This window comes from Taudactylus pleione, unplaced genomic scaffold (genome assembly GCF_031769625.1).
Source record: "Taudactylus pleione unplaced genomic scaffold, aTauple2 ptg000065l, whole genome shotgun sequence".
In the NCBI taxonomy this organism is placed as follows: domain Eukaryota; kingdom Metazoa; phylum Chordata; class Amphibia; order Anura; family Myobatrachidae; genus Taudactylus; species Taudactylus pleione.
In genome coordinates, this window is record NW_028284467.1 from 706,962 (window position 1) to 731,241 (window position 24,280).

Sequence of the window (24,280 nt, forward strand, 5' to 3'; positions counted from 1 at the left end):
AGGTGTAGGGATGATGGAGAAGGAGGGAGGGAGAGGTACAGGAATGAGAGATGGAAGAAGTGAAAAGTGCAGAGTTAAAGAGGGAGAGACAGTATATGAGAGGTGCAAGAGGTAACTAAGTAAGGGATGGAAGAAGTAAGGAGCAGAGGTGACACGTGAGAGTTTAAAAAAAAAGGAAATAAAACAGATATGGGGAATAGGTAGATGGACACAGGGAAGGTATGCACACAGGTAGGATAACTTTCTATAATATAATATGGTTTAGTTTATCCTATATAAAACTGATTTCACATTATCAAAATCCCTAAAGCTTTTAGTGTACTAAGTGTTGCCTAGATGCCCAGCCATTCTAGTCAATATTCCATACCACCACTTCTAAATTCCCACTTCTACCACTGAGCTGAACTATATATTTATTTATTTTTGTGTGAAAATACGGAGCAACTGGAGCTCAGGTAACTGTGTCTGCTGCTGCTCTTACACTGGCTGGGCAGACTGAATGTAGGTGGAGCTGCAGCAGCAGCTCACGGCCCCTTCCAGGCAGTTCCCATGGGGGCATTCTTGTGAGAGGCTGAGCTGCCGCCAGTGACTCACAGATTTTATTCCCGGCGCTCTCTCCCAGAGCCGCAGTTGTGTTTATTACATGTGGGGGGTGCTGGATGCGGGCGAGGTGATGGATCTTTAATAAATGATAGTGTACTTATTTATCTGCATTCAATTTGCCTGCACTCATGTTTTTAATAGGAAGAGGTCTCAGTCAATGTGTGTGTGTCTGTGTCAGTGTGTAGCTGTGGGTGTAGCCTTTGTCAGTGTCTGCGTTAGTATGTGTGTGTGTGCGTGTCTGTGTTGGTTTGGGTCTGTGTCATTGTTTGTGTTATGCCGGACTGTCCATTAAATACACATATAGGGAATATTTATTGTGGTTAGATTTTTGTTATTGGAAACCCCCTTCAATACCTGCTTTTGCCACTGGTTTCCGCCCCCAAGTTATGCCTGCCGGGAAACCATCAGTGTGGGAGTCTCTTGCCACTGTGTCAACCAGCCCTAGGCTGATCAGCGTGGTGCTGTATTTCCTAATTGAAAAGGCCTGCAAAAATGTCTGCGCTCTCCTCAGGATAACCCAGTTCCTGCAGTTGGGACAAAATTCTGGACTATATTGCCTAAAGACAGTTGATGGGTATGGTAAAGGTAATTGACACGCAAATGAATTGTGTTAAGAAATAGCATTTTGTGCTTTGTATAAAAATGATGCTTGGCTTAGAGATGTCTGCCTGAAGGCAGAGTGGTTGGGAGGGGGATAATAAAAAGTGGACCAGGTAGTATCTGGTGCCTGGGCCTGCCAGGGAGGCATATCCATGCTCCCAAGAAGGTGCAGCTACACTCCCAGTCATTTAGCCATGCCCCCTTCTGCCAGGGCCTGGGCAAACTCTTGTTGGCAATGGTTAAAGTCTCAAGACATGCAAATTGACCCTGCTTATATGTAGGACTTTAAAGGTTTTTTTTTTTTAATCAAAATTCAGTTTGACTTTAAATTTTATCTGACACAGTGTACTCCTGGCAAACCCAGCTGCCCACGGTTGGTTCCATCTATGCCTTGCATTATTTTTTTTTAGGTATTCTTTATATGCATAATTCTATATGCATATTAGTATTTAAATTAGAGATGTGCGGGTTCGGATTCCCTGAATTTAGGGGTTACGAATCCACCTGAGCCCTGGCTCAGGTCTTCCCATCGTCTTCAGATCCCAAAACAAGGTAAAATGTGACCTTCCTGGTGCCAGATCTTGCGTGATTTGGATTTCTTCATCTTTTCAACGTTGGATCTCGCATTTTTAGGATTGCATATAAAAGTCCCTCCCTTGTGATTGGGCGCCATTTCACACAGGAGTTAAAATGACATACGCATGACACAGAAGCCCGTCGCTGGCAGCAATAGGCTGCCAGCAACAGAAGAGAAGAGACAGCTGAAGAGGGAAATCATCACTGGACCTTGCCAGACCAGTGATATATATTAGTTAGTATCACTGCCATACTGAACGAAATATGCCACTGGTAATAAGTTATGTTAATAAATGCATAGGCAAATGTAAAAGAAAATTCTTTACATTTTTTGGTGAGTGCCTTCTTTTTTCTTCTTCGTTCTGATGCGTCGGAATCTACTAAATCATTAACAAAATCATCTAGTGTGTAGGGGCCTTAAGATTGGAGGTGGGATTATCTGCTAGGGAGCACCAGCTAAAATCTTTCCTAGGGCACCAAATTGGCTAGTGGCGGCTCTGCCAGGACCAAAGGGTTGTCAAGATCTTGCAATTGGATCACTATAATTTTGCCAGCCATGCTTGATCCCAGGTCGTATGTAATGTTTTTCTTTCCAACTGACAGAGATCTTAAGAGATGCAAAAAACTCCTTGCCAGCAAGTTGTAAGTTCAGATGGCACATGACATGACAATGTCTCTTGCTTCAGTTTCTCCTGGCAAATGCTGCTGTCAGGAAAAAACTGTCCTTTTCAAAGAGACCCACTGTGGGTGACGATGACAAGTTAACTCAGCGCACCAAAGTAAAATACCATTTTGACATCTGGTCAGGCTTAAACATATTGCCCAAAATTATTCACACCTCTATAATGATTCAATCTGATACACTAAACATCAATAAAATGGTAGAGAATTATTTTAATGACAATCTAAACATTTGCATGTCACACAGTCCTTTTGATTACTGGGAGTAAAAAAAAGGCAATTTGGAGCCCCTTGTACAAACTATGGGGGTCATTCAGACCCACTCGTGAGCAAAGGACGCTCGCTAGCGGGTCGATGTTGCCCCACTGCGCATGCGCACGACGGAGGGAGCTCCGTTGTGCACATGCGCGAGACCTGGCGAGCGATGAGAAATACGTCGTTCAGGGTCTCGCACCAAAGGGGGTGTGCTGTCGATGGTGACTGACAGCACGCCCCCTTTGGTGGGCGTGCCGGCCAGACAGAGGCGTTCCCATGGGAACGCCTACCATCTGAGTCCGGCCCCAGTGACATCAGTAATGATGTCAGTGGGAGTGACTTTGGCTCTGATAGAGCCAAAATCACTCCTGGGCTTGCGGCAGCAAGACCCTACCGCAGTGTCTCGTCGCAAGCCCGATGGTCGCGATGGTCTTTGACCATCGCGACCATCATCATGGACGCTCACTATAGCTGTGGGTGGTAACCCACAGCTATGCGAGCGTCCATGAGGATGCTCCAAAAAAAGGTAGGAGGGCCCTGATTCAGAGCGAGCGCTCTGGTCAGAGCATTCAGCTCTGAATCAGGCCCTATCTTTGGTGTACTTAAGCTGCCCACCTCCAGTGTATAATCGGAATGAGTGTTTAGCACAGTCAGGAACCTGTTAATCGATCGGCATAGAAGGCTACTTGCTAAAAATTAACTACAATTTGCCTTTGCCACCAATTACAACAAAGTACAGAGACTTCTGTAACAATGGATTCCAGTGGGGATAAGTTAATATTGTGTGATGATGATACTGTATTACCTACACTGATGAAAGTGAGGATGATAATGACATCTTCCAACTGTAGACATGATTAATGACAACACTGTTAGCTACATTAAGCTCATTGATAGCTTGTTTTGTGGCGGCTCAAACAAACCAAGCACTTTAGCCACAAAAATTGCAGTCCATGACGCTGAACTGCTTGGTTCGCTAAACTGTGCATGTCCTTTGTAATATACAACCTAAGGGTGGGTGGGAGGTCCAAAGTAAAATTCCATCATGCACCACCTTTCATTATGGGCTTTGCCAAGATTGTGTACAATGCCATCTAATTTGAATGATTGTTTCTTAACATTGTTTTCAATTTCGATGATGTGTTTTATTTATAATTATAATAATACTATTTAAGCAATCAATGCTTTATCTGGTTTCCACTAAATACTCTACCTATTTACCTGTGCTGGCCTCAGACCTCTGATCTAGTTCTTGATTAATGAAAACATTCTGTAGCATTGTATACTTTATATTATACTGCAATCCTGCCTGCCATTGTAGTGCCACTTTATTTCCTAGATGTGCTATATTCTTTTTTAAACTTCCATGTGTTTGTGCCACTGCTTAGTTTAGCCAGTCAGCTCGCTGCAGCCTTTGCCAATATGGGTGAAAACAATATTGTGAGTTGTGAGATGGTCAAAATTGACTGGAAATTATTGGAAATTAATGCTATTGACGTTAATAATACTGTATGAACAAAAATAGGCACAAATATGATTTTAGCTGTTATATATTTTTTTTAAATCCAGATATAAAAACAAAACACTTGAGGGTGGTTTTGGTTAAGCCAAAACCAAAACACAACAATGAATTGTAACCAAAACATAGGGGTCCATCAGGGGCTGGCTGGCAACTTTTAGCCTGGGGGGCAAATGCATGCAGGCGGCAGTGGCAGAGGAGTAGTGTGTAGCCAGGGTGCCCAGAGCACGTGCGTGCTACGGTGCCCCCCCCTCAAGTGTTCCAAGGAGGAGGCAGGTCCATATGGGTTAATGTAAAGTAAAAATAAAGATTAGGGGCAGCCCCCTTTAGTGGTGCCCATATGCAGTGCCCCCCGTGCCCCAGGAGAGGACCCCCTTATGCATGCCTCCAGTAGTGCCACCAGTAGTGATCCCCCTTCTGCAGTGCCCCTTATACAGTGACCCCAGTAGTGGTCTTCCCTCTTGTAGTGGTCTCCCCCCCCCAGTAGACACACGTAATAAAAAAATAAAAATAAACACTTACCTGAATGACGTCTCTCCCATTACCCACTGCAGGAGCCGGAAGATGGAGCGGCTCCTGCAGTGGGCGCAGCAGCAGTCAGTGAGAGTCTGACAGACTCTCATTGGCTGCTATTTAAAACAAACACACATCTACCGGCGCCGGCAGCTGTGTGTTTGTCAGTCACTGTGTAGCACTAACCGAACTCCGTCCGGTCAGCGCTACATGCACGGTGCAGCTGTGTCACAGAGACACAGACTGCCCATGGCCCACATGGAGCTGCGGCCCGGGGAGCACATGGCACCTTGCCCCCTGGCCCAGCCCGCCTCTGGGGTCCGTGCACATAACTAATTTAAATATATAGTGCAACAAGCTGTATTTTATTTAGATTTGTAATCAGTGTTAGCTCCAGTGGTGGGGCTGCAGTGCAGTCCAAAATTCGAGTAGAGGAACCGCACCAACTGCCATTTCAAATGCTGCCAAACATAGATGGCCAGGGGCGCCGAGAGGGGGGGGGGGAGCGGGTACTGATTCCCCGTGCCCGGGCTTGACAGGGGGCCCGGGACGCAGCACACCACTAGCCTTTTTAGCATTTTCTACTTTTTATTTTTTACACCTTTTTTTAATCACATTAATGTTTACTACACCTCCGCGGCGGAAGGGGGGGGGGAGTCGTGGTCACCGCACTGAGGTGACCATACAGTTTGTATCCTGCGTGTTGCAGCTGCCGAGTGCCGCACCAATCCACAGCGGAGCCAATAGTCTTGCGAGATGATGACATCATCTCGCGAGACTCTCTTCACCAGGCCCCGGGCGGTGGACGAGAACTGGGAAGGACTTCAGAAAGCCAGGCTGGGTGACCATTGGCAAGTACAGTGAGTCAGTAAGAACTCTCTATATGACTCATGGAAGAGCCACTGACTACTGTGTTCTGTAACTGTGAGTCTATATGAGTAACTAGGATGTTTCTGACACTGTGGTGCTGCTGCTGAAAGCTGTAAATTTTGTTATTTCTGCATAATTAATGTAAAAATATAATGTACTTGAAACCATTAGTGTATATATTATACTATGTTTTAGTTTTTATTGTTTACAAAAAAATATATATATGTATGTATATATATGTATATATATATATATATAATATATATACACACACACATATAATATCTATGTTCCTATATATGAATATATGTGTATATATATATATATATATATATCTCCTATATATGTATAGTATATATTATATAGATAAATATATATAAAAATCATATATAATATATAGATAGGTATATCTATTTAAATATATGTGTAACATATATTTATATATATTTATATTGGTAGCATGGCATCGTCGTACATGATATCATCTGATTGATTGTGCAGCAGGGCAACCTGAATATTTTGCATGTAACCAAGGGAGTGCGCAAATTGGGTATACGCACTGCACGATATGCCCGGTTTGTGCCGATATTGTGCAGATGTGTACCCACAGTAACGACGGGTACACATTAAGTGATATGTCGCCCAATCCAGCAGATCGGAGCGACATATCAGGCACATCGGCCACTGTGTACCTACTATGTTGCTGGCAATGCGCGCTCCGAATGCAGCATGGTCCCCGCTGACACTGCTGGCATCGGCAAGTATGTACGCACTTGTGAATGCCGGCATCTCACTAGGTCCCGCCGCTAATTAGGTCGGTACACACTAGACATCGTCTAGTGTGTTCCGGCCTTGATAGTGAATACTTTCGGCCCAGCTGCTGAGACCTATGTCATGCTCCTGTGGGTGGGTGTATCTCTCATGCTAGACATGCCCCCAAAGAGGTGCAACCATGCCCCCGACATGCTGTGGCCACACCCCCTCCAGGGGGGGCCCCGGGAAGTTGCTGTACCGGGGCCCATGATTTCTCTTGGCAGCCCTGTAGATGGCTGGGACTCACTGGCAATTGGTGTGGCTCCCCTATTTGAATTTTGGACTGCGCTGTAGCCCCACCCCTGGAACCACCACTGTTTGTAATTATATTGCTTACAGGTAGTTATCTTGCTGTAAGGAAATCTGGTTTTATCTGCCTCCATTCATATATCACTTCTGTCTGTGCTGCTTCGGACACAACAAGTTTTTGAAAGATTATTTTTAATTCTTTCATTGAGGGCCATCCATAGCCTAGGGCTTGCACAATTGCCTCTCTGGCCTCATTCTGTTTGCTACTTCTGCAATCTTTGCATAATAGCCTGTAAATGCACAAAGCGTTGTCACTGGGGCTGCCCCTTAGGCAGTGTTGCTGGTCCTTTGCTGTAATACTGCCAACTACAAGTAATCCAAGATTAATGAATGATTTATTCTGTTTTTTCCAATATAGTTTACACATACCATCAACTAACGCATAAGTTGGGGTCAAAGATAAAGCAAAACCTCCACACAGGTATAATGACAGGTAATTATAGGAAGTTCTGCAGGGGCTAATGACACATGATCAGTCACTAATTGTTTGCTCCAGTAACCAAAATTTCATTTATAGCTATTTTTTCTCTTGATTTCTCTGGAAGCCTTGTTTAAAAATGACTGCTTCTGTGGGTAGGCATGTTGGTTCTGCTTATGATGTGTATGCATTGGTTACTGCAGTAATTGCAATACTGGAGGAAGGCCAACAGATTCTCAGTACCCACTGTCATCTGTTACAACAAGAGTGGCACAGCCAATGTCCTTTTTCTCACTTGCCAACCACCCCATGGATGTGGTATATTTTCTTGACATACACAATGCCGACATTCATTATGTTGACATGAGTCTGAGGCTGCAGCAGCTTCACCCCTCTAATCTCCCACGGTGGCTGCCGAGCCCTGCCCCTACTTCCCTCTCCAGCCTGCTTACAGCTCCGCAGCTGTAACTTAATGGTCTGGTTCTATCTCCTCTTCTCCCCAACCTCTTAATCTGGATCAGCTGAGTCTCCTCCTATATGTAGGCCATTAGGTGGTTGCATGGTGTGATTTCGACTGCATTGTCTAGTAGATTCATGAGAATATATTCATGAAAATATTTTGAAATCTCTCTCTCTCTCTCTCTCTATATATATATATATATATATATATATATGAAAAACAAAACAAGAAGTGGTTATAGTTTGAGACTGTGAGATACAGTGATGGTAAAGGGCAGATCAATACTACATTCTTTGGTAGATATTTGAATTAAGCTTTGCTGATTCTCCCAATGCTCATCAGCTCAGGTGAACCATAACGAAGAACCTTCATCCACATGGAAAAATGTATCTACAATAAAATAGGCAGGCCACACACAAATCTTAATGGCACATTCTGTATATTTAATATAAATTCTCAATAAAAACTCAGAACAATGTAAAAGAACAATTAGCACTTAACACTTAGTAAAACTTCATCCAAAGAAGGAAATTATTTGTTTTTTGGAAACTCCATGTCACCCTGGCTGGAAGAAACACACTTATGGATGTGACCGCACTGGAATAGGTGGATCAGGATCTTACGTTCAGTGGTGATCCAACAAATGACAAGCGGGAGGCCACCCAACATATTACGTTCACCCCTGAGAAGTTCACTGAGGTGGGTGGTCTCTCTTGTGGGTGATATGGGACAGACAGAAGAAAATAAAAAAATAAAACCCTCAGGAAAAGCCGGAGACACAACTTCTAGTAAGTATATATTAAATGATCCATATGCAATGGAATAATAGTTTTGGGGGCTTTACTGTATATGTTCCTCAAATATGCACATCCATATATTATTTTATCAGCAGCATATAATATCCAATACTTATTTGTCCAAAATAATGTTGGTTAGTAATACTTGTAATGTCAGTATCTCACCCCATTTGATAAACATTCCCCCTGACATTCTAAAAGAATATTTCTAAGCGATAGCTTTCACTGGGGCATTCTGCAATGCTGTGCCATTCAAAGCTAAGTACTGATTGGGTTCAGAGGTATGCCCACAGGGAAATTATTATGTTTTAAATAAAGCATTTTCTCTGTTTTTATGTCATTTCATTTTTTTTTTTAATTGAATTTATTTTTAAATGTATCTCGAACTGGAAGTTTGATTTGAGCTTCCAGTCCCAGTGCGGATGCGAGTGTCCAGGTAATACGGCTCACATATGAGCTGATATACAATTATTGACCAGGCCAGTGGTAAAGGTGGGTACACATTAGACGATATGTTGCTCCCCCAGGTCGTCCATCTGGATCGTTCCGTCAGCCTGCATGTAGGACCAACAGAATGACCCAGCTGCCAACGGCAGGCAGTTTAATGGAGCCGGTGCCCGGCAAATAGGGTGGTCGGGCACCGGATCGTGTAATGTGTGTTGGCCGTCCAATATGTTGGGCCGTCGGGTGTCGCATTGCTGGGTAAACATTGGTAAGTGTGTACCCAGCTTAAGACTACTTTTCCTGCTGCCGGCCAGTCTTGCTGGGTGCTGGCCATCGCTCGGCTACCCTGGTGATAATTTTTGAGACATAGCTGTAAAAGATTTTGGCAGCAATAGAAAATATACTTTTCGGAGGGGGTCTTAATAAATAGAACCCTATGTCACAGAGCATAGAAAAAAAGTTCAAACTGGGTTTGAAATAACAGAATTAGAAGGCTACTTAATTAAGTTGTGACTATAAGTTGATTTTAAGCACATTTTGTAGCTCTAGAATTTACAATGCTAATATACAGATACTGTTCTGTGTAAAGTACATTGATGGGGTCTGTTCTGCCAGTGCTAAAAAAAATAATTTCGATAAGTCTGAAGTACAACTACCTAGTACATTATAGGTGTCCTGCTTCTAAGCTATGAATAGCTACTGATATAAAATGTTTGATTGGATTTCTCCACCGCAGAGTAGAATGCTAGAACATCTTTTCCTATTTCTATTAAGCCTATGGAGACAACTTCCATCTGTACATATATCTCTGCATAACTAAACCCATGAGGCCCCTCGGCTCTGCTTGCAGTTGGTTAGCATATCATGTTCTAGGTAGCTGTTGTTGTTATTTTTATTTCTATAATCCTTAAAGAAGAGAAGAAAACACATTGGAGTTTATGAGATCATAAATACCCACACATATTTCCAAGTCCCGAGGCTGCTGCTTATTCTTACAGAAGTATTCCTTGCACAATGTCATAGGGCTAGGTTTCCGAACCAAATTTATAGCTTGCTCTGTTAACTCTGAAGCATACTATAGTGCAGATGCAGCAAGAACAAATAAAGATGCACTGCTCCTCACGCCTTTCATATGGTGAAATCTTTAATGTGCATCTGTCACCTACACAGAGCGGAGGCGGCCATTTTATTTCCTAGCTGTGCTGCATTTTCCTGAATATTGGTTGGCTTACATATGACTAAAGAGAACAAACTTAAATCCACTGTGCTAGGTAAACTAAAATTAATTTGAAGTCTGTTCCTGTTAGGTGAAACACTGAGGCTCAGATGTGCTTAATAAATATAATTTTACTAATATTGAATATACAATACATACAACACAAGGAAAGTAAGAAAAAACTTGAAAACGTAAAATGTAGCAATATAAATAATTGAAGAGGTGAGTGGATGAAGGTATTATGTAACAGTTTTCTGAACATTGACTTCTTTTAATGGATGAAGGTGCTATGGCTTAGGGATCATAGTAACAATGTCATTTTAAATGTTGGCAGCCCATTTACTGATATATTTTGTGGATAGACGTGCAATGTCCAAATCATGTCACATGTCAAATTTATCTTGAACTGTAAATAGCTCAGTGTCTTGTAAATGTAACAGATCACCCAGGGCCATAGAAACCTTGGCCGGGCCCAGGTACTTTTCATGGCGTTTGCTGATCACAGGAGTTGTGGCCATGCCCCATTAGAACAGGGGGGCACTGTGAGCCAAGGGCAAATCCAGGTGGGGGGCCATCAGTGTGATCGCTCCCCCCCCCCACACACCCTTGCACAGCAGCATAGAGGAGATTGCGGCTGCTGACAGGTAAGACGGGGGGGGGTCGCTGGTCCCGGGCCCCTGCAACAAGCCTGAGCCCGGGTTACTAGTACACGCTCCACCCTCTCTCGGCAGCCCTGAAAATACCTTCATCCACTAAGCTCTTCAATTATAATAATAGCAATTGGCATATTAACTCCTCATATTATTATTAACTGTAACTAGAGATTTTCCTTAACTAGTGATACAGTTTATGATTGATTTTATGAGCAAGAATGCTATTATAATTATTTCTATTGCTACTTTTTAAGTTTTTTCTTATTGTCCTTGTGTTGTATGTATTGTATATTATATGTTAAGTACAACTTATATTTCAATTTATATTTTATTCAGCACATCTGAGCCTCAGTGTTTCACCTAACGGTGCAGACATCAGATACATTTTAGGTTATCTAGAGCAGTGATCTGTTGTTTGTTCTCTTTTGTTGCTACACTTCCTTTCACTTTCTACAAGTAAACTATCTATTAAGTAATATTTTCCCGTACAGAATGTATTACTATAGTCAGTCATTACTGTACATTATATATCAATTTCAAGTATTATAATACCTAAAGCACCAGTTTATGTAGTGATTTTATATAATTGACTTTTTGTTGTTCGGAGTTTACATAATGGGTACCTCTATGTTAATGACAGGAACACTTCAATGTTTTCCAGAATTTAGATCCTGGGTGTACATAGATATTTGCCAGGGGCAGACCTACAATTAGATAAACCGCTGACATGGGATAGATGCAACCAACAGTTTTTTACCTGCCAACTGCAACTTTGTCACAGCCAGGGCCGGATTGATGGCCACATGGGCCTGGAGCTGAAAATGACCAAAGGGCCTATTATGAGAAGCAGAGGAGGCGTGACCAGTGCTGTGTGGGTGTGGCCAGTGCCATGTGGGTGTGTACTCCCTATACTCTCTGCTCCAATGTCTCCCTAAATATGTAAAAGGAAAAGAAATCCTTCATTTTGTGAGGTAAATAGAAATACAATGTTACTACTTATGATTTATGGCTGACCGTACGGAGAGCAGATGGCCAATCAACATCATGTTGTCATGACAATGGGCCTATTTTTATGTGGAGGCCTGGAGCTGTAGCTCCATCCGCCCCATTGTTAATCTGGCCCTGGTCACAGCAGTGCACTACATATAACAGGAGCAGAAGATCTTCCTCTGCTGCCTTCTGAGGTAGTTATTGGTTATTGGCATGTAGAGTGTAGGGCACAGTGCCTGTGCCTAGAGTACACATGGAGCCCTGGTGTTAGCAGCACCAGATGCAGCTGGCATATGAAAGACTTTTATCAACTGACCAAAATATATGTCACATATATACTTTCTTTTTTGTTTACATTTACGTAGCAACCATCTAACAACATGTCTGCTACCTCCATGTACAATAAGTTCCTTACTTGGGAGTCTATTTATGATGTTCTTAAAAGCACCATCAGCCTTATCAAAGGCTGATGGTGGCTATCACTGAGTATCTCTGGCATGCAAAGCATAGGGAAGCTGTAGTGGCGTCTCAAGGGGAGTGCGGGCCACCAAGAGGTGACACTAAGACTCCCCCTCAGAGACAGGAGCCAGGGTGCTGCACTGTAGCATTAAGTGCAGGGAGCCGGCACTGCACACAGGACAGTCTGCACCTCCGGCACCCCCCACCACCCCCACCCCCGAGTGATAAGAACGGGCACTTGGCCACGAGGCCACCACCCTTCCCATGAGGCCATGCCCCCTGCCAGTGAGGCCACAGCGCTTTTTGTCGCACTCCAGCTCTCCTCGCACTGTGTGTCAGCGGAGGGAGGGATGCCACTGGGAAGATGGTTATTACCTATTTTACAAGTACACCTCGGGGTATTTACTAAAGGTCGATTTTAATCGATTTAAAATCGATCAAAATTGATTAACATTGATGTTGTGTTTCTGGTGCTAAATCACACATTTACTAACAAACAATTTTTATTTTTTTTTAAATATTAGTAAATGTGATTTTAAATCGATTAAAATTGATTTTTAGTAAATATACCCCCTACTGTTCAAATACTGCCACTGTCCTCTGATCACTATGTCATAACAATGGCGGGCAGCGGTGGAGGAAAAAAAATGCTTTATTACTAAAATAAAGAACTTTTTCCTTTATAGAGTATATATAATTTTTCTTTCGTTTCTTTTTTTACTGATTTATATACTTTTTTTTTATTTGGAACCTGCAATTTGTAGCTAAAGCATGGACAGAGGGAACCGTGACTGGCTGGTTAAGTGGTGAGAGTTCTCTTACCTCTGCCAGCCAGTATACCCGAGAGCTTGGCATCGCACAGTAACACGGCTAACATTTTCATACTACAGCATTTGGTGATGTAAGGGAGCTGAAATAGTATTATTACAGTGTTAACGATTTCTGTTTTAGCATTCTGCCAAAATGCTTTTCCAAATGCACATTAGAGATTACTGCAATTGTGGAATATTTATGTCAATGTTTCCACAGCAGTGAAGTATATAGAAATAGAGGCGTCTCCCATAGCAACCAATCAGATGTTTATTATTATTTTCTAAACTGTACTAGAAAAATGAGAGTTAAAATCTGAATGATCTTTATTGGGAACACGTCTTTTACTACACAGTTACCTGTAGTACAGTTTTCATAAATGTATCCAGTTGTGTCTTAATGATAATCTGGGATAGGCAAAGAATGTGACCACATTTATGTATGAGAACCATTTGATCCCTTTTACATTAAACAAATGATTACTTTTTGCACGAAGCACTGCTCTAGTATGTTATTTATATACAAGTATCACATATTAGACATACTGATTTTGTGGTTTTGCATTGTGCCACTTACAAAACCTGCTTTGGGTAACTTATGCTACTAACTACCCCCAAAACATAGGTTGTTTGTTGGCCGACTAGCGACAGCCGTTCCAAATGCTTCTATCCTCACATCGATGCACAATCTTTCTATCCTCACATCGATGCACAATCTTTCTATCCTCACATCGATGCACAATCTTTCTATCCTCACATCGATGCACAATCTTTGTTGGATAATAAAACACTAGGACCTTTGTAGTTTTAGCACTGTGGATATAATTTATTAAGCACACATGGTGCACAGTCTTGGTTTTGCACTTGTGCACTTAGAAGTTCCACCAAGTAAATGTCAAAGTGTCTGCCTACTTTCTGCACCGCAAACCTGAGGTGCACACTTGTACACATGTTTTTGTACATGCAGAAATATAGGAAAAGGTGTACTGTGCAAAAGTGTAAAAGTCTGACTACATGCACTTTAGAACCATCCTTTCATTAAATTAAACGTTTCTATGTTTCTCCTTAAATACAGCTCGCTTTAGGGGGGAATTCAATTAGCCACAGTACTTTACCGTGTGCTAATTGATCCCTGGGGGGCTGTTAAATTAGCTCCGAAAGCAGCCCACAAGCTGCATTTAAAAGGGATTTTTTGGGGGTCTGATCAGACCCAAAAAGAAATCCCAGATAAACAGTCTGTTAACGGGTGAAAAAAGCCCATTAAAGAATAGGTCCTTTAACATGTGTTAATGCCCCTTAACGCGTTGAAATGACAGGCGTTAAAAATGGTCTCTGGTGAAAAAGGGACTAATTGAATAGCCCCAGGCGATAAAGCCTTAGGCTATCACCCTTATTCATACCCGTTAAATTAACGAGTCTAATTGAATTCCCCCATTATTCTTTTGTTTCTGAAAGTAATCATAAGATGAGGGGATCTGGTGCAAGGTGTAAACTGCCCAATAAAATAGGATGAGATACAAACTATGCTGTGACCCATTCTCTGCTAAGTAATGCACCTACAAATCTGCCCTCGCCAGCTCTATTTCTACTTTCCTTCATTTTGTTCACTGAAATTTAATTTTTGCTCTGTTCCGCCAGACTGGTTGCACCAATGCTATTATTCCATACTTTGCAAGAATTGCTGTTACTCCATCCAACTTTCCCATTGGTTAGTGTAAACCTCTGCACAACTGCAATCACAATCTTGTTTCTTCCTAAGCCTATGTACTTTGGTAGAAATCTGCAGTAGGTGCACGTGTGCAAATTTTAGCATAAGGCACCTAAAACCAGTGCTATTTGCAGTTCACTTAGGGCCTGATTCAGAGACGGACACTAATGTGATCGCATCTGTGCTTTTGTACTCAACGCAGCTGCGAAAATGATGCTAATGTTAGCAAAGATCACCTGAGCGTAAAGACGCCCAGTGCTGCCTTCTTACCTGTGTAAGACGACGCATACCTGTACCTACGTAAACATCGGGAACATCAAAGCACATCAGCGGCAGAGCTGCATATGTGCATATGCACACCCATGTAACGGCGTTTAAACGGACAGGTACGTCTGCATTTTTGTGACCACTCCCCATTACCACCCCCAAACGCTGGCAGTCAGTCACTCACTTAGCGATGGATTCCTCTGTGCGTGTGTAATCGCAATGCGATCACAGCACACAATGCACAATGGCAAACAATCCCTCGATCTGCGTGAAAATTGCATTAGCGTCCATCTCTGAATCAGGCCCTTAGTGCTTTAAGCATAAGTCAGTGAGGGGTTTACTTATTAGAGGGCTAAAAGCCCTATCTCAGACATCGCACTATTCATCAAGGGTCAATGCCAGTGATAGAAGTTCTTTTCCTAGCAGGAACCCACCCTGACAGTAAGCTCTCCCCAGCTATAGCCTAGTCTATTAAACAATCGCAACAATGTTTTATCTTTTGAATAAATAATTTTTTCACTGGTCAATACTTTTTAAGTTCTATTTACATATTTTTAAATTTATTTTCACTATTAATCTGTTAATAATTGTTTTCCCCAATTTATGTATTTATTTACTAGTAAAGGGAAACGGCATATACAATATAAAAACTACACCTCTGTGCAAAAGTTACACTCCGCAATACACACTGGGGGAGTATATTTACTAAAGGTCGATTTTGATCGATTTAAAATCGATTAAAATCGTTCAACATCGATGTTGTGTTCCTGGGGCAAAATCACACATTTACTAACAGACAATTTTTTTTATTTATTTTTTAAGTATTAGTGAATGTGTGATATAGCCCCAGAAACACAACATCGATTTTCATTGATTTTAAATAGATCAAAATCGATTAAAATCGACCTTTAGTAAAATGACCCCTAAGGGGGAGATGTATGAAACTTTGTAGAGAGATAAAGTGGAAAGAGATAAAGTACCAACCAATCAGTTTCTACCTGCTATTTTACATGCTGTGTTTGAAAGATGACAGTTAGGAGCTGATTGGTTGGTACTTTTTATCTATCTCCATTTAATCTCTCTTCGAGGCTTGATACATCTCCCCCCAAGTCTGAAATACTCAACAAGAGCATTGCGTGTCTGGTAGACTGAATTTTGAAACACTGTTTTCTCATTACCTGCTCAAACTGCCTGAAGCTAGCCCCATTGCCCAGAATGTAGCGGTCAGTGATTGTAAAAAGCATTTAGACGGACAGCTGGTCCTAGACTCTCCTGCTGGCAATCATAGGCAGTAGGAACAGCAGAAGGGTGAAAAGTTCTGGCAAGCTTCACCAGTGTACAGCTAGAGACCCATGCAGAGTCTTGTAAAACTAGGGAGCAGATGGTTTAACATAGGGCAGGATAAATATGACAGGTATCACAGTAAAATAGATCTGCAGCACATGAGCTTTTGACTAGACCGGGTCATTTTTAGACATGCATTTAATAGAGAATATGTTTATTTTTGTTCCTCTAAAAACTGACTTGATTAACCTCTAGGAAATTCAAATATTTAACACTAAATTGACAGAGATTAGGGGGAGATGTATTAACGGCGACATCGCCGTTGCGGTACATCCCCCCCGACTTCGAGTACATACCGCGGTTCATTACCGCGGTATGTACCAAGGATTTCGCAAAGGACAGCCCTCTCGATGAGAGCTGTCCTTTGCGATGCGGCCGGGCAGAGGGACTTCCGGGTTGAACACCCAGAAGTCCTTCTGCGCATGCGCAGAAGGACGCGGGCCGCGGGGGCTCATGGGAGGGATCCGATCGGATCCCTCCCGGCCCCGAGCGTCGCTCTAAGAAGCCCATAGGCTTCTATTGGGTAACGCCTCCTGAAGGTGGCGTTACCTAGCGACGCGAAGCAGCAGAATGCAGCGCATTCTGCTGCTTAATACATACGGGGAATGCGGTAAAACCCCCGAAAACGGCATTTTCGGGGGTTTTAACGCATTTTGCCGTTAATACATCTCCCCCTTAGTCTCTGTAAGCGTAACAACAAAACTGGAAAACTGGATTTAAATGCTGAGTGGTTAAGTCTGCTGGAGTTTTAGGATGTTAAACTTCAGTCATCGCTGCACTGAAGCATATATTGTGCTGTAATACCATAAATACAGAACGTGTCATGCTTTCATGTGTTACACTGTGTGGTTAATGATTTGTACAGCATAATAGTTAAAGCACATGAAATACTGTGTAAATAGCTAAATCTTAAAGGTCAATGCTTCTAACTCCTGTCATAGAGACTATGGGCCTAATTCAGAGTTGTATGCGATTTTCGCAGCTGTGGAGGTGCAAATATATGCCAATGCCACAGCGTCCGGGACTGAGACGCCCATCTGAGCCATCACAGCACTCCGCAACTGCACACACCAATACGTAGCATTGGGCGCAGAGTATGCAAGCAATGACTTCCTGAGTGCATCTATAGTCACTCGCCGTAACAGAGATGCCAGAGCCATGTTTCCTGTACACAGGATCACAGTCGGTGACTGTTACACGCCATGAAAAATGTCACGTCTGTGTTTTTCTTCCCACTCCCCTTTACCTCGCACAAAACGGCCTCTGCCTGTCAATCACTTACTAACAAGTCCTCTGGGATAGCGTATTCGCAATTCAATCACATTGCGCTGTGTTGTACGCACAGCCAGCTGATAATCAGTCAGTTGTGAGAACATCAGCATAGTGCACAACTCATAGTCCCAATGTGTACTACAATGAGAAAACGGAACCAATAACAGGGATAAAAGAGTCCACACACTTCGTGGTACATAGGTTTGTTACAGTTTCCCTGCTGTTTATATCTTGTGTCCTTAATAGTTTATACCAGCACTGTAACAGGGCATAAATGCGCCCTGTACCCACCCTGCCCCCTGAGTGTGCGGCGTCATGACAAGATGGGGCTGGCAGCACTGGTACCGCACTTACCTGACGCTTACCTGGTGTCCTGAGGTCAGCTACACAGATTGCAGTGTGCCCATCCACAGGACACTCTGGATGGCACTGCACAAGTATCCTGGCGGCAGGGTGCCATTCCAGGCACCCTGCTAGCCAGTAGCAAGGGCTGTGGGGCGGTGATGGTGACGCCCACAGAGCCATTGTCAGTTACACACCCCTAGTTACGGCCTTGGGTTCTTTATCCCTTTTATCCCATCTAATCGTTCAAGCACGCTCCTGTTTATCCCATCTAATCGTTCAAGCACGCTCCCGTTTATCCCTTTTATCCCATCTAATCGTTCAAGCACACTCCCGTTTGTAGTTTGTACTTCATCATCCATTTCAGACTGTCCAACATAACGATTTTCATTAAAGGAAAGAACATTTTTCGTTCATCGTTGTAAAAATCGTTCATTACACTTCAAAAACCGTTCTCTTTTTCAAGGGAAAATCTGACAGATAATCTGACAGAAAATCGTTGGTTACAAAATCGTTACGTGCATGCATCTTAAGACGTCAGAGTAACTATGCATGCACTCTGCTGGAGAGAGCGCAGTGCCAATGGCCCCCGCCTAACGAATCTCTCTTTACAACCCGGATTTCATTCTCATAGGAAAGAGCAGAACTCAGTTTTCAGCGTTTGATAAATGAAGGTTCTTACATTGCAGTATGGAGTCGGCATCCCAGATCAAAGGTAAAGGGTAAGCAGGAGATATTAGTGATGTCTTCCAATACCTTTAAAAATTAATTGGTGTAAGTGGAAATGACTGTTTTCACTTACGTAAAGTGATGAGTGTGCCCCCTAGTGAGCTAATATGGTGTTAATCGTAGCAGGAGCTGTATTCTTTTTTTCATGAGTAGGACCTAGACCAGTGTTTCCCAACCTCGTTCCTCAAGGCACACTAACAGTCCAGGTTTCAATGATATCCATGTTTGAGCACAGATGGTTAAATCAAAATAACTGAGGTACTAATTAGGACACGTGCTCAAGTATGGCTATCCTTAAAACATGGATTGTTTGTGTGCCTTGAGGAATGTGGTTGGGAACCCCTGACCTAGGCAGAGCAGGATGTTCCATGCAGAAAGCATTACTTCCATACAAATGAAGGTACAAAACAAAATGTTGTTATGCAGGACACTATACAAAACATCAAGGGGTGTATAGCTGGATATTTAAAGGAGTTCCTTAGTTAGTTGGAATCCATAGTAATAGCAATCAGTAATCAGACTTTTGCCTTTACTTATAAGAAGCCTTTTAGCTAAATTTAGGTGCAATTTATAGGGGGAGCGTATTAATATGCCTAAATAAGTATACTAAACTCAACAAAACTGCAAAATGTAAATTTGTGCTACTTGAAATAAAGGTAGCCTTCATGACCAGTACATTTAATAAGGTAACACAATATTAATCTTAAGTTTGATATGAACGATTTGTTGGAGTGTGAAATACCTTCAAGTAATAAAAACTAAAACATGTTAAAAAAGAAAGAAAAATAATGATAAAAATATTCAGACCAACGTCTGTATATGGAAATAAAAAGCAGATTTGGGGAAAAGTTTGGGAAATGAAAAGCTATGTACTGTACTGTAGAATAAAGTGACAAGCAACTGAGAAACTAAACACATAGGAAGTAAGATACTGTACAAAGGTATGGAAAAATACAAACGACTTGAAACACCAAAGAATAAAAGAGAAAGAAGTTTACGAAATAAAAGGATACAAATATTTGTATAATAAATAAAACTGTTATACAAATAAAATAACAAGAAGAAAAGTGAATTAGAAATGGTTGACAAAGTTGTAGACAAACAGAGCTGGCCATGGCATAACAAAGGGTGTGAGATGCAAAATAAATAAAGGACAAATAAAATGAGAAAGGAAAGAGTGGAAAAGAGATGCGTGGCGAACACATTACGTGTGATTTATTGGCGGAATCTGTGAGTAGAAGTATCCAGCGAGTTGCTCATACATCAAACCAGACAGCATTACCACTGTTTAACAAACAGACCCTGCGTCCCATGACATTGTCAGAAGACTCAGAACATATTTGTCTGAGGCTAAGGCTCAGGATCAGTAGCCCCAACAATGATTTCAAATGTTAAATATAAACAAGCAAAGAAATTTTCCCTTTCAAACTCAGTTTTTGAAGTTACATGTCTTTAAAGGAGAATCATGATAAAACTAAAATATGTTGCTTCCAGTGTTTTACAGAATCGATTGATACTGAAAATCCTCAGAAGTTTTAGGGTAAAAAGATGTTGTTTTTTTTTAAAGATCATCCTTTTCCCTAGAATCTCCATATGTCTTAATTAGGATGCGGATAAGGTTGGGGAGATGGAGTCTTTGTAGTATTTAATTGGATGATAATACACTTACAGTTGCTATATTTGTGTACTAGACACAGACAGATCATTTTAAATGGATTCTAACCCTATATTTTTTATTTTGCCTTTGTAATTTTCCAATGTAAATATTAAGAGATTAATATACAGAACTATGATCAGCGCTCAGGTACATTGCAGAAAATCCAAAGGGGCTGATTGTATAGAAGAGGAGTCCCACCTTCAAAGTAACACTATACATAAAAAGACAATGAGGCGCTCACGTCAGATATTATGTTGTCCGTGAGTTCCCTTATTATAGTCCAAAATATTGCGTACAAGATGCAGAATGAATGCGCTTTTCATCTCATTTCATTTTTCAGAAAAAGTCCTGTTGATGGGATGAAACACGTTGGGTATGCGCTGACACTCATTTTACGTATCATTTTTACATATGGGATGTCTATATATTTAAATACGATAAAAGGACACATAGTGTGTTTTTTTCCCACTAATTACACATATTGGGCCACTTACTCCCACTTACGTCACAGCTGGAAACGGAGGAAGAGACCAGCACAGAAAATTAGAGACAGGTGAGTAAATGACAACATCCCCTATTTCTGTGCATACTAGTGTCTCAAGATCCTGATACTCTTCCTATCCCATTTTTCATGTGGTACTGTGTAATTGGTGTGAGCACTGCTATCCAGATGAGAGAGGACTTAAAGTGGACCCATTCTGCGCAGTATAGAATGAGACTTTTGGTGGGGATTATTATTATTATTATTATTATTATTATTATTATTATCATTTATTTATATGGCTCCACAAATGTTCCACAGCACCTTACAAAGTACATAAACAAGTTGTAGACAAGCGACTTACAGAACAATACAACACAGGACCAGGACATGGATAATACATATTGCTACATTAGCGACCATAACACCCAGATAAGCAACAGAGCATAAGCAGCCAAGTGTTAGGTGCCCGAGTGGTGAGTAAGAAGTAGATGAAACTAAAGTAGGGAGAAGCTCAAGAGAGTAGGGGGCGCTGCTCATAAGAGCTTACAGTCTAAAAGATCAGCCCATAGTATTGTGAACTTGTGACTTTGCAAGCAAAGGATCTGCCTCTGGGCGGGATGCACGGCGCATCGCACATGCATTCCGCCGCTCTTCGCATGCATGCCAGCGTTGGTAAGGCATGACGATCACCGCAAAGGACCGCTAGCGGCCCTTTGCAAAGGAGGGACTTCCTGATCTATGACCCAGAAGCCCCTCCAGTGTCCTTCCGCGCAGAAGGATGCACTCGCAGCGTGGATACGATTGGATCCCTCTATCAGCACTCTGCGGAGAGAAGCCTATAGATTTCTATGGGTAACGCCATCAGGAATATGGCGTTACCCACCCTCCGTGGCTTGGTGCATATGAGAAATTCCGTATTTTGGGTGTTTGACCGCACTTCTCCCCTTCCTGCATCTCGCCCATTATTGTTTCATGCATTGCTGAACGTTACCATTACACTACAGAACAAAGATTGAAGATACAGGGGGACTGTATTAATTCGGAGGGGTCTATTTACTAAGCAATGTTAGGAGACAGAGTGAAAAGTGATAAGAAAGTGATAAGGTGCCAGCCAATCAGCTCCCCACTGTCATTTTTCAAACACAGCCTGTGAGATGATAGTTGGGAGCTGATTGGCTGGCACCTTATCACTTTTCACTCTCTCTCCTAACACTGCTTAGTAAATAGACCCCTGAATCTTGTACGTAGTATTATGGACTATAGACAAGATAACAACATCTGAAGTGAGCGCCACATTGTCTTTTTATATTAAAAGATTAATAGATGTAAAGCTCGCAGATCTCACCAGTTAGTAAAAGTGCAATTGTTTTTAATCCCTCATAATCCATATAGGGCAAACTAGTCTTCTGGAGGTCTCTATAATGATTTGCAATTAAATTCATCCACTGCTTTTTAAAATTGTCTTGGTCTGTTTATTATTATATTTCATTGTATTATTTTGTAATTCTTAGAGATGTACGCATACCCGATGGTTTGTTTACATCGGCGCTGTTATAAAATCGGTGCATGCGCAGGATCTGTACTGCACATGTGCCAATCTTTTACTTCAAGATCTCTTGCAGTTCACCACAGCCGCAGCCTGATTGACCAGAAATAGGGGTGTGTGGCCTCAATTTTTCTAAGAATGCCGGGGCCAGAGTCTGTGTCCACCAAGGCAGACTTCCTGACCTCGGCTGAGCAGTTCCATTGCTCACTCTGAATAAGCTTAAGGTTACTCAGACGGGCGATTACTGTGGCCTTGGTGATCTGATGATGTGTCTTCGGACACAGCACTCGGATCGTAGATGCTGGCAGGAGGCATCTTTTTCCTACAGACGCCTCCTGCTGCATTACCATATGTTAGAATCCCTGCTGCATTCAAAGACGCAGCAGCAATTCTAATATGTCGATCTCTGAATAAGGCCCACTGTTTGGTAATCCTACCACAGCTCTCCTGACAGCTTTGTTGAGTGGTGGTAATCCTTCTCAATATTATAGCTAGGTACATATTAGGGTGAGTTGAAATAAAAAAGTTTCCGCATCCATTGCTAGGGTCGTGAAAAATTTGTGGGACCACTCGAGAAGATGATTGGCGTTTAGTTATTCCAAATCAGATAATATCTTAGTCGGCCAACTGATGCCAAAAAATGTTGTGTTTACGCCCTATAGGAATGCCCGCAGAACACCACCGCAAAGCGCTCTGCCAGTGCTGATAGAGGTATACTGTGGCATACTGTGTTGTTGTCCAGCCTGTCTCCAGCAGCAGTCTCTGAGTGACTCAGTGGGATGGAAGACTTGCCAATTGCCTGCTGCTTCCCTGCTCATCATGCTGTGGCTGGGCTAGTAGAAGCTGCAGCATTGCAGGGGAGAGGGTATCACTGTATCAGTGAGCCGAGCAGAGCTAGCAATGTGTCTGGTTGCCTAGCAGCATCCTAGAGAAGGGAGGTATCACTGAGGGGATTCGGTACGAAATACCGCTGGCCGCATGGCCCTTCGATCGGGATGCCGGGCGTCGGTCTCCCGGCGTAGGTTAGTTATTCTGTAGTCTAGATGCTGGCGGTCGGCATAGTGACCGCCGGCATCTTAAACGTATACCCTCTGAGGCTGACTGATTCCCAGAGACAGCCTCCAATGAGCACAAGATGCCTCTGATGCAAATGCACAGCAGCCAGGAAGGAACCAGCGCCAGTGCAGCTCTGAGGAATTAATAAAGAGTCAACTATCGGAACACCATAGAACAATTTCCATTATTAGGATGGATTCGGATAAGGCTCCAGCCGATTCCACTAGAAAGAAAACAACCCCCTCACCTCCTAACTTTACTTTTGGGACCCCTCAGGAGTTTGATGGTACTGTTCTTCTGACTTACGAGAAAGTAGATCTTCAATTCCATGTAATTCGACATGACATTCTGTTAGATATACGTCGTAACCCGTCAACTGCAGAGGTCGCTAGGGCTGTTGCTAACAGAATTATAGCTGTATGGTCTAAAGCAGGGGTGGCCAACCAGTCTGAGGCAAAGAGCCCACAAATATCTGTAGGTATGTCAAAGAGCCAAGATCATGCGCGTGCCAAAGGTGTGCGTGCGGAAAATTGGTGTGGCCAGCCAGGCTACGCCCCTGTTATGACATTTGTAGGAGCTTATAAAAGCGTATGCACACAATCACCGTGGAGGTAACTGTTAAAGGGAAAGAAAAAGCCAGAGCAATATTGAAAACATTGAAAGGCAGATCTACACTGAATACAATATTTCAATACACTGGAACAAGCCACATCCACATATAATACACTAAAAAATACACATCCACAAAAACTACATTGAAAAAAAAAATCTCTTTGTGGCTGCAGGTTCAGTCACAAGTTGAGCTCTGTCTCCAGTTTGCACCGCGATGTCATAACATCGGCCATACATGCCTTCGCAGCGCAGCAGAATGCTGCAACAAAGGACGAGCC

At 42.4% G+C, this 24,280-nt stretch overlaps 1 protein-coding gene across 4 annotated transcripts in view; it reads left to right on the forward strand.

The window, feature by feature from the left end:
- Window positions 1-24,280, forward strand: part of LOC148534601 (neurexophilin-1-like) — a 266,275-nt gene that overhangs the window by 199,744 nt on the left and 42,251 nt on the right. Inside the window, exon 1 of one of the 4 annotated variants that reach the window (XM_088466066.1) lies at window positions 1,141-1,188. The exons of the other annotated variants lie outside the window; for them this stretch is intronic. Coding sequence (XP_088322192.1) covers window positions 1,174-1,188 — 15 coding nt within the window. The 5' untranslated portion in view covers window positions 1,141-1,173. Of the gene's footprint in view, window positions 1-1,140; window positions 1,189-24,280 lie in introns of those variants that run through there. 4 annotated transcript variants of the gene reach the window in all.